The 12,176-nt window shown below is 34.2% G+C and overlaps 1 protein-coding gene across 1 annotated transcript in view; it reads right to left on the bottom strand.

Moving 5' to 3' along the window:
• Window positions 1-6,342: 6,342 nt before the first annotated feature.
• LOC107867875 (protein PIR) overlaps window positions 6,343-12,176 on the bottom strand; it is a 69,130-nt gene continuing 63,296 nt past the window's right edge. Inside the window, exon 30 of the mRNA XM_016714342.2 lies at window positions 6,343-6,769. Within this exon, the coding sequence (XP_016569828.1) occupies window positions 6,575-6,769 (195 nt within the window). The 3' untranslated portion in view covers window positions 6,343-6,574. The remainder of the gene's footprint in view (window positions 6,770-12,176) is intronic.

The following is a 12,176-nucleotide window of genomic DNA, read 5'->3' as shown; positions in this document are numbered from 1 at the left end:
TGTTGCAACAGATGACATATCTGATTTAATTATCAAATAGACATTTGCATCTGTTGTGACAAATGACTGAGCTGTTGGGATTTTTCAAACAAATATTTCTATCTGTTGCAATAGATGACATATCTGTTTGAATTTTTTTTCCTTTTAATTTTAAAGCAAGCTTCTGTCCGAGTAGATAAAATAGTACTACTAAAGGCGGTAAAAACGTTTCTTGGATAACTCAAAAATGAGTTCATTGAGTAGTCTTATCTTGTCTTTTCAATGTCACCCGTCTTCCTCGTGCCCCTCAAATTATTAATGATTATTCATTAATGGATATTGAAACCCATGTCTACGTACACATACATCTAGAATTATCTCATCTCTCTTTCATCTTCAGCCTTAAATTTATTTTGTTCATCTCTCTTTTTTCTTCTCTTTCTTATAAAGATCCTTTCGGATCTAAACTGGTCCATATCTTTTTTCGACTGAAATTGTTGTTTTGATCCCCTTTTGACATTGAGGTATGGTTCACTATTGCTCTTTCATTCTCGTCTTCTTCTTTGCAAGTTATTTACATCTGTTTTTTATTTAATTATCATTTACACATATCATATTTATTTAAAAAATTTGAAGGAACCTTTAAGTGTTGAATAAATGAACTGAGAATTTTTATTACAATATGTGAAAAAAGTTATTTGTTGGGAGAAGTTTAAAAGCCTTGTTGGCAATATCATTTTTTTTGTATGTATTTTATTTGTTTCTTAGTTGTTGATGTTGTTGGTGGGTTTGGCGTTGTTGAAACTTGTGGTGTGGTGTTGTTGATGGTGTTGGAATAAATGATATTACTTCTTTGTTGTTGATGTTGTTGGAACAAATGATGTTGTTTCATTGTTGTTAACGTTTTTTATTTGTTGTTTCTTTGTAGTTTATGCTGTTGTTGAGGTTGCAACAGATGGAGCAACTGTTGGAATAAATCAAACCATTAGCAAGGCTGGTTTGATGTATTCTAACAAACTCCATATATGTTGCAACAGACGCCACATCTGTTGCAACAAATTTCACATCTTTTGCAACAGACTTCAAATTTGATGCAACAGACTCTACATCTGATGCAACAGATGGATAATGTTCTTTCTGTGACAACGATTTTTTCTTTTTTTTTTTTTGTAGATATAAGGAACTGAAAGTTGATCAACCTTTGCCCGACCAACATAAGAAGCTGCAGTAAAGATGAGTTTGGAGGAATAAGCTGTATGCAGATGGAACCACTTCATATGTGGGAGGTATGTATTACTGATAATGTTTTCGTGGAAACACACATAGAGTACACTGATTTTGTAATGCTGTTTTTACCGATTAATCATTGATCATTCAAACAAAATACCTGCAATTTTACAGTTAAGTTTGGTAGGTCCGAACTGATAAGGCTGAGGGACCATGAATATGATTTTGATACCCTGTTAAGATTTAATGTTGGTTGTTGCTCGTGTTTATGTGTCAAGCATTGTGAAGGGATCTAGTTTTGGTGGCATTGTAAAGAGATTCAATAGCGATTGTACTAACTTTTAGGGTGCATTGGACCCTTAGAGGGACTTCGAAGCCTCCCACTGCTTCAACCAAGAACGAAATCAGTATAGTTATTGCCCTAGTCCAAATTTATATTGTTGAGTTATTCGGGGTGATGATTATACGCCAGAAAATGCGGTAGGAGAATGCCTTCGAGGAAAAATGGGTGGTTGATGAAAGACTATATCATCTGAGAGCTAAATGAAGAGGATACATAGGGTAGAAAATAACCTCTAGCGATCTGACCGATGAAACTATCTTAGAACATGAGAAATCTGTATCAAGTGCAAATATGAAATAGTATCCGGTAATGAAAAATCCGTCTGTTATTTCTCTAAAAGAAAAATAGTGCAGATGATCTCTTTGCTAGGGAGCTGTATCTAGGTAGCGTGGTTGGAATTATCACCTAGATAGAAAATAGTAGAAGACCAAGAAAGCAGTCTTACGGGTATCGAGGGTTGCAATGGTGTACAGTAAGTCTAGAAAACTTGCGCCAACAGCAACTGCAGTTAAAATAAGGAATCTAAACGAAGGGGACAATTTTTGAATTTTAAATTGCAGCCCATGCCTTTTTGCCTTCTTGTTTGTGGTTCCAATTAGGTCCACTGTTGTTGACCTGATTGGAACTACAAACGAGATTGAAAGACAGTTTGAGTGTCATTACTTCCTTAGCAATATAGTTATAGTTGATTGTGTTTTCTAGCCTTAGCATGCTTTCAACATATCTTAGAGAAGATTAAAGACTTGCTGTAGTATGTGAATTTCGATAATTTTCAAGCTTGCCTCCAGCTTGCTGATTTGGTATTCAAGCTTGTCGTTGCCGTCTTTGAAGTTGGTATAAAGTTCTTGATCTTTTGTGAGCTCGACCACAAACACTATCTTCGAAGTTGTGGCATTCAAGAAGCCCTTCAAAATACTTTCTTCAGAAGCCTTAAATGATACATGTGAGGTCGATGCGTATGTTTTTAGGTCAAAATGTGTTGATGCACAGTCAAGATGTGGAACCAACCATTGAATAGCTCATGTTTATCGAGTGTTGCTCAATGTATCTTACTCAACCAACCTTCAAGGGATTTGATAAATTAATAAGCAAGGAGTTACGTAATGTTTAATCTAAACTGACTCTACCAAGTCTATCAAACTTAACGTAACTCCAGGCTCATTGCCTTATAAAAAACTTTGCCCGAGTTAGTACACAAATCAAACGAGCTCAATCTCTCAACCTTTTTGCTGATCGTTCTTCTCCTATATAGAGGACAAGATATCCGTCATGCAAAAGTCTACATCATCTCCAGAAATTCTTGACAGGGCGCAAGTCTTCAGAAGACATCAATAGATTATCTCTCAATATCAAGTGATATTGAGAGATTCCTTGTCATGTCTTCTAAAGACTTTCGCTATGGAAAGAATTTCTGCTGATGACAAGATATCCGCCATGCAAAAATCTATACCGTCATCAGAAATTCTTGTCAGTCCAAAAGTATTTACTTTTGTTTTTACGTTTTTTGTCAATTCATATGTGTTCTAGATATGGTTGATTCAGTGTGGGACATTGCTTTTCTTTAAGACACCGTGAATGAACTTTGGATGCAGGTTCGTGACCTGCAATGGAATCTGAAAGCAGTTAGAGCAAGGACGCTTCGTGAGATTCGCAGTCTGAGGAGGGTTTTGCTGCTACCGATTGAAGATTGGCCAGTTGACAATAATAATAATAATGCTAATGATAATAATTATTAGATTATTTTTTTATTTTAGTCTATATATATGTATTTTTATTTATTTTTGTTTGATAAAAAAATTATGTTTGATCAACTTTGACGTTTTAATTCATATTTAATTGTTATTATGTCTATTATCTTCTCAACAAATAAGTCGACGATTGGACATAAGGAATACTTTTGAATCTAGTAGCAATAGCAAGAGTTGAACATATTGGTTATCTATTGGATTTGTGGCAGGGGCTAATTTGTGTTGTTCCAAATAGATTACTCATATGTTACAATAGATAACCAGTCTGATGCAATAGATAATCAGTCTAATGCAATAGATAACTAGTCTGTTGCATGATTTTGACGTTTTAAGTCATACTCCCTCCGTCTCAAATTACCCGTCCTAAATTGAGATTACACGTCGATTAAGAAAAATAATTAATAACATGCCTAGTTTGCCATGATATCCCTATTAAATGATATTTATATTTTAATTTGAAGAAAAAGTAATTAATGCAAAGGGTAAAACATAAAATTTTTTTATCTCTTCTTGATTAATGAAAAAAGACAAGTAAAATGAGAAATCAAATTAGAAAATTTGGGATGGTTAATTTGATACAGAAGGAGTATTTAATTTTCATTCTGTCTATTATCTTCTCAACAAACATGTCGACCATTAGATGTAAGGAATAATTTTATCCAATAGCAATAGCAAGAGTTTAAACAATATTGGTTATCTGTTGGGTTTGTGGCAGGGGCTGATTTGTGTTGTTCCAAATAGATTAATCATCTGTTTCAATAGATAACTAGTCGGATGCAATAGATAATCAGTTTGATACAACAAATAACTAGTATGTTGCAACAGATAAATCTTCTGTTGCAACAGATTACTCATCTGTTCGATTCATGTTACGGGCACTATAGAAGAATAAACATAAATCCAACATATGAATCTTTCGTTGCAACAAATTACTCATCTGATGCACCAGATGAGTGATCTGTTTAAATTGTGGACACTTATGTTAGATTCATGATCGGGTTCTATCCATTTTTGAAAAAAACAACAGTAACTGTGTACCCAGATGACAAATTCAAATAAAAATCATAATTTTACTTACCAAAGTCGCTTATGAAGTAATGCCAAAGTGGAAAGTGATGTAGGAAACAAAATTTGACCTCAGAAATTGGTCAGATAGCAGCAGCAACAGTAACAACAACAACAATGATCGACAAGAAGAAGATGAAGATGATAATGAAGTAGAAGATGATGAATAAAGCAGCATCAACAATGAACAACAATAATCGTGAATAGAGAGAAAATAGCAACGGATGAGAAGAGAAAGAGACACGTCTTTTTTTCTCTCTCTTTCCTATTATATTAACTAACATTTAGATCAAAGTATAAATTAAAAAACTTGTGAGTTATTTTCAAACTTCCCCAACTTTCTTAATCCATAATAAAGTAATTGTCATCCCCACTCAATAATTAAGACTTGTGTCACCTATACCTCATTTTAAAACTCTTTTGTCACCTACAGCCCAAACCCCCCACTAACTTCTTGCAAACACACATGCACGATTATACAATTAATACAAATATATAGGATTAATTTTACATTTTAAATCATTCAAATACTAATTCAACAATTAAAATATTATTCAAATTTAAGAAAATAAGTAGATTACCTATAAAATAAAATGTTGAGTATTAATTTGAAGATAAAAGTACAAAAGAATAAGATACATCAATTTAAATTATTTTCTTTCTTATAGTTATTTTTGCATTATCATTTCTTTATTGAAAATAACAATTATATTTCCATATCTCAAAATAGTAGAAAAATGTAAAATATCTAATTAAAACTTAAAATGTAAATGTAAAATTATAAGTAGAACTCCTAACTCACCCCAAAAAGAAGTTTTTTAAAATTAATAGATTGAATTTAAAAAATAACTATTTGAATTTGATTTTTATGCATCCTAATTAGTAAAACAATTATATAATTCCAAGGATAAAAATATTTGGATAGTAAAATAAATTATTTGAGTTTTGATTGAAAAATAAACATATTTATTAAACACAAGTTTACAACCCTATTTTATCTTTAACGCGGGGGATAAGAAGAGCAAAAATAAGACACGTTCTTACCCTTTTCCCCACTAAACATACATATACACGGCTTTACCCAAAAATAAGAACTTGGCTCCTTATTTGTAGCAAAATACTAGCTACAAGTTTCTCTCTCTTTTCACTTTATTTTAAAATTTTAGCTTATTTTAAATTTTTTAATGTATCTATCTATCAAATTAATATTGTAAGAACCAAAAAAACTAAAATTAAAAATATAAAAATAGCAGATACATGAGTTTTTGAATTTAATTTAAAAAAAGAATTGAAAATCAACTGGATGACCAACTTATATCCTATTTCTTATGATATAGAGGTTAAAGGATTCAAAAACTGTCAAAAAATTAAAATTAATTTTTTTAATATTTATTTAAGAAAACTGCCATAAAGAACTCATTATAATAATTTATTTTACTTTGTATATTATTTATTTCTTGATCAAATCATATCACAAATGACATATTGAATTAGATAGTTCATTGATAAATACATGAAACTTTGAATATACAATTATTTTAAATAGCAATCAAAAAAAAATTGCAGATGGTTAACATCATTTTTTGGGATAAATTAGCACATAACATTATGCTTTTTTTTTTGTTGTTTTTGTACGAAGTAAGTTTCTTATGTTTGGCATGTTTTTTTATACAATTTTTAATTTTTAATAAGAAATTAATAAGGACACAAATTGACTAATATAACTTTATTAAATTTACATTAAATATTATCATTATTTATTAAAGTTAATTATTCTTTAATTAAATTATTAAGGAAAACTTTAAAAAAATGTTTAATTAGTTCTTAATTATTTAAACATTTCAATTATTTTGAATACAAAACTTCTTAACAAATATGTCACTAATATGAGAGATTTTATACTAATATTTAAACTAACTTCCCACAATTACTCCTATATTTTATACTAAACTAGGAAACTAACTCCCCACACGTGAATCATTAGATAAAGTTCAGTTCTTATTTGAATTAGCTGGATTTACCATTCTGTTGCCTGCCTCAACATCTATTTCAATGAACTCGTTTTACTTAATGTTACAATGTGTATATTTATACCACCACTGAACAAGTAGTGTTTTCATTGTCCGTGTAATAAGTACAACAAACACATATTACATGCACAATAACATGGGTCGTACATGCAAGCTCCTGCAATAAAAATAGAAGCAAGATCTCAGGCACCTTTCTGTGGCAATGTTTCAAAAGCGGACACAGTATTCTCAAATTTTGCCCGATGCAATGGTGCACCACTTTGCTTGATGGCACAAGCCTGTTTATCTTCCAATGGGCAGCGCGCTTTCAACATTGAAAACACGTGATTGTTTAGTCTCCGTGCTTTTTTCATAGCTTCCAGCAAACCTTCAATCCCCTATAGATAGAAAGTAACGTTAGATGTCAAATACATGATATTCTACTATCAACGGAGAGTAACCAATAGTGATAAAGAGAACTGAAGAGGATGTGAAATGGACATTAGTTTGTTGAAATAAGCAATAGGCATTATTAAGATCTGTTCCTTGTTGATGAACTTACATAAGATTTGGTGAATTGTGTTATTTTCAATGTTTTCGGGTACAAGAGTATTTAGGCACATCAACTTCAACACAAGTTCAAGTGTAAAACCAAGAACACCTATGAAGTTACTTAACACCTTCAACACAAGATTAGGAATAATCTATCCAAGAAGTGTGTTAAACTTCAGAAATAAGATGGAAAAGAAATTTAAAGCTAAGTCCCCCAACTTCACGGAGTGTCCTTAAGGAATAATTTCCCTCACTGTACTCGAGGTTATAGAATTTTTCACTCATTAAAATGGTTTTCAATCCAACAATAGCGGTACCTCAAATTGTTTGATTCGTTGAACTCACTCAACAGCTAATGATCACAACAAGTTTTTGAAGATATGAAGAGTGTTTTTGCTGTCAAAAATCATGTTAATACCTGAGGAATATGTCAGGTATTTATAGCCTTAATGTGTCCTTTTGGAAATGATGCATTGATTCAGCAAAAAGGTACCTATTTAGTATAGTCGCATCACCTGCGCCTTGCTGGATCTGCTGCCGCAGGTGACACTATCCGAATTCCAATAAGTACTTGCGCTTCACCTGTGCCCAATCTGTGCTGGATCTGCGGCCGCAGGTGACACTGTCTGAATTCCAATAAGTACCTGCGCTTCACCTACGCCCGCAGGTTATCGAAGTGCGCGCGCAGATCGCCCAACAGCGCGAAACAGTGTGCCTTTTACCTCGAAGGGAGTATGCGTTTGCATGGCGGCATCCGAAATGCACCCGCACATGGAGAAAAATCCAAATCCAAATCCGAGCTGAGCACCGCCGCCCCGAGGCACCACCTTGTTCTTGCCTCACTATCCAAGGGGAGTAAGTGTTCCTTATTATAAACACTTAAAAGTTTCTTTCTCCCACCAATGTGGGAGAATTAGTGAATTTTCCATTAAAAGAGTATACTTTTCATTTTAATGACTCTATTTGGCAAAATGACCTTTTGGATCCCTGTACTATGTCGGTTTTGTAAGTTGGACACTTCTACTTACATGTTTGTCATCTGGACCCCTGAACCCACTAAAAAGCAACATTTTAAACACTTTTTGGGTAAGTGTAACACACTCTGCCACATCAGCTGTCATGTGTGCCACGTCATCTTCCATGTCATTTTTATATATAAAAAATATTACATATTAAAATAAATAAATAAAAAGAACCCCCTCCCCTCTTCTTCCTCTCTCCTCCCCCATTTCTTTCTATTTGTTGTTCATCTTTCTCCATTCCCTTTCCCCATTTCTTTCTTTTTGCTGTTTTTCTTTCTTCATTTCTTCTTCGTTTTTTTTTTCTTACAAACGAACTTTTTCCATGGTCACTCTCAATACACACCATCACACACACTCACAATGAGCTTCCAACAATCATCTTCCACAGATTTTACACCCATACAATAAAAACGCACACACATAGAGATCCATGGCTTCCTGATATAAAGAAAACAATACAAACACACCCAGCTACCGAGAAAAACACACATACTCAACTCACACACACCACACACTCTTCACTGATATCACGCACACACACAGATCTGAGAGATTGAGCAAGAGAGAGCTGAACAACGAGAGAGAGAACGAAGCAGAGGGGGGCGTGAGAGTTGAGGAAACGACCAAACGAACAGTCATTTGATAACCAAAATGGAAATGGGACAAATTCTCAAACCAACTAGACAACTCAAATGAAATGGATTATGTTGGCGGCTCACTCGTAGCTCACCGGTGATGGTATTTCGCGAGTGATTTCGACTGCTGGTGACAGGTTTTCCTACGATGGCAAGTTCTGAGTCGTTTTTCGGTGGATATGGTCGATTCTTGTGCAGAGCTTGGTCACCGGTTTTAATGGGTTATCTTCGCACCTCGTTGGAATTCGATCACACTCTCTCCGCTTTTCTCTCAATCTCTCCCGTTCTTGCGCTTTCCTTTATTATTTTCTTACTCTCAATTTCTCCCTTGATCTCTCTCCGTGTGTGTCTTTTTCAGTAAGGGGTAGTTGCGGAACAAAGGAAGATGGTGAGTGTATCGTATATTGATGATGACGGGTGGAGAATTGTTGTTATGTAGTTGCTAATCCATAAATAAAAGAGGTTTTGTGTGGGTGTGTGTTAAGTGAATATGATGTGCGATTGTGTTTTGGTGTATGAGAATGGTGAGGGTGGGGGGCGTTAATGGTGGTGGTGGACGGGGGGTGGGGTGAGGGGGTTGGGGTCGACGGGGGAGGGGAGGGGATGGATGGCTGGATGGGGGAGGGGGCTGGGGAAGGGGGGATTTTTAATTTTTTTTTTCTAAATTTATTATTTTTTAATTTTTAAAAATATTTTTAAATTTAAAAAATTGAAAAAAAAGTTGAGTGGCCTTTTTAATTTTTTTTAAATTATTTTAATATAAAATTGACTAAAAATTGATCCCCACTCGCACCTTAGGCGAGTGCCTTCACGCTCTTCGTCCTACTCAGCAATTTCAATGGCACGTAGGCTCAGTCAACGGTCAAAGGATGCAAAATATAGCTTTTTAATGGGTTCATGGGTCCAGATGACAAACATGTAAGTAAAAGTGTCCAACTTACAAAACCGACATAGTACAAAGGTCCATTGAACCATTTTGCCACACTATTTCCCTCCACTATTTTTTTTCCCTCCATTTTCCATTCATACATACACCTTGAACCCAACAGAATGTTGGTAGTCTTTTTAGTAGACTTACATATGCCACGTCTAAAGAAGTATAAATTTTAGATAACCCTTAATTAGTCTTGAAAGAAAGATTATCAAAAACTGGAATGAATCAGGCAAATAGAGTCGAATACATATAGAAGATTCATCATGTGCGTAGCCACAACTAGCTCAGGATTAAAGTATAGTTGTTGTCGTTGTTTTATATCTTACATAAACAGCTTTCAGGAGCATAACTGCATCCCTTACACATATATCTTTCTTAAGATCTTTGATTCTGCTTAATCTCATTTGATAGGTTTACCAACGTTCCTATAGTGATTGCTTCAAATGTATACAGATCAAAGCTAAGGTCCTGGCACTATTGAGTTATATAATGGTTTTATATGAGTTGTGCAGGACTTCAAAAAGGGTTTATCAAGACCTTGGTTATTACACCAATTTCCCTTAGGCTTACAGTTATATGCTCTGATTTTTCACATGATATCGAAGCACATAGATTCTAAGTTCAAGTCTTACTATCATCAATCAACATAAATATTTCTTTTGGATATGTGACCAGTCCCATCTTAAAGCGTAGGCTTCAGTCGTGGCTGTTGTACTCAGCTTAAAGCTTACACTGTTAGAGATGAGAGATTTTATTTAATTGATTTTAGGCTTGCAACACGCTCATTAAATGTTGGTTCAACTCTTTTTCATGGTCAACTATGTGAAAATTATTTCTTATAATAGTGACCGAGACTTGAACCCAGGACATGTTCGCTCTAATCCCATGTGTCTAAAAACTTAAAATAAGTAAATAAGTAAATAAAAGATTGTCCCCTATCAAACAGTTAGTAAATAAAAGCTCATTAAATGTTGGTTCAACTCTTTTTCATGGCCAACTATGTGAAAATTATTTCTTATAATAGTGACCGAGACTTGAACCCAGGACCTGTTCGCTCTAATCCCATGTGTGACGATTTTATCTAAAAACTTAAAATATTGGAGAGGAGAGAATTTATTTATTTTTATCTTAGGTTTGCAACAATTTTTCTATATCTTTTAAGCCTTGGCCCAAAAAAAGAAACAAGTCTGACCTAAAATAAGTAAATAAAAGATTGTCCCCTATCAAACAGTTAGCTAATTGCGACAATCAACATAGGATCTGAGTTAATCTTTTTCATCAGCTCTGTTAGAATATGAGTAGGAATAGGAATAATATATATAATCCTACTTGGAAAAGGATTGCAATGTAGTGTCTTATTACGAAAAGGATTGGAATATAGTGTCCATAAATACGGTTTCAATGTAATAATGTAGTTGTAACAATTCAATAATATTCTTCTCATACTTACCTTCTCAAAAAAAAAAAAAATATTCTTCTCATACTTCTCGCATGGTATCAGAGCCTCTACGATCTTGGTAGAGAATCAAAGAGCTTCCAATGCCGGCGGACGGCTATAACCCATATACGCCGGCCGTCCAGCCAATGATCATGTTAGCAAAACTTAGGCCACCACACTTCTTTTCCCTACTTTCCCATATCTAATTTGCGTAGTACCGTGCATCTTTTCGGACTACTTTCGCATATCTGAGTTGTATAGCACCGTGCGTCTTTTCGGTGACTCCTTAGATCTAATTTGTGTAGTTCCATGCGTCTTTATAGTGACTCCTCATATCTGATTTGCATAGGGTCATGCCATTATTCCGACCCTACCCATATAAGTTCTCGTTTTCAGTAGGATTGTGTTGTCATTCTGACCCTACCTATATAATTTCCCTTTTTCAAGGTCGTGTCGTTATTCCGACCATACCCATATAATTTCTATTTTTCAATAGGATCATGTCATCATTCAGACTCTACCCATATAATTTTTATTCCTCAGTAGGGTCGTGTCATCATTCCGACCCTACTATATAAATTTTTGTCAAATGGTGACCACTTTTCAGCGATCAAATCTAATAATCCGGCGCGTGAGTATGTTCCGGCCAGTTCTTCGGTGACTATCTTGTTCAAGATCTACTCATCTCTTAATTTCAAGATGACCCTTATATTTTATACCAGTTTCTGGCAATTTTCCAATGATACATTCTTTCCGGCGATGTTTACTACTTTTCAGATCACTTTTTCAGTTTGTTCCGTTTTAGTTGAGGTCTCCCAGACGTCCAAAGCAGTCCTTATCAGTTTTCTTGCAGATATCTTTACCAAGTCCCTCATCAATCCTCGTATTAGTTACATCCATAATAAGTTTGGTACATATGTCTTCTATACACCAGCTTGGGGAGAGTGTTAGAATATGAGTAGGAATAGGAATAACATATATAATCCTACTTGAAAAGGGATTGCAATGTAGTATCCTATTAGAAAAAGGATTGAAATGTAGTGTCTATAAATATAGTCTCAATGTAATAATGTAGTTATAACAATTCAATAATATTCTTCTCATACTTCTCACAAGCTCATTTTCACTCATAAGTTCGAATTGACGTTCATACGGGAATCCCAAAATTGGTTTACATGTGCGAGAGGAAGTTGAGTTATATAGTTATCACATATAAGTAATATA

The sequence above is a fragment of the Capsicum annuum genome, chromosome 4 (assembly GCF_002878395.1).
Source record: "Capsicum annuum cultivar UCD-10X-F1 chromosome 4, UCD10Xv1.1, whole genome shotgun sequence".
Lineage (NCBI taxonomy): Eukaryota > Viridiplantae > Streptophyta > Magnoliopsida > Solanales > Solanaceae > Capsicum > Capsicum annuum.
The sequence above is the reverse complement of the archived record's forward strand: the minus strand, read 5'-3'. Positions and strand labels throughout refer to the sequence as shown.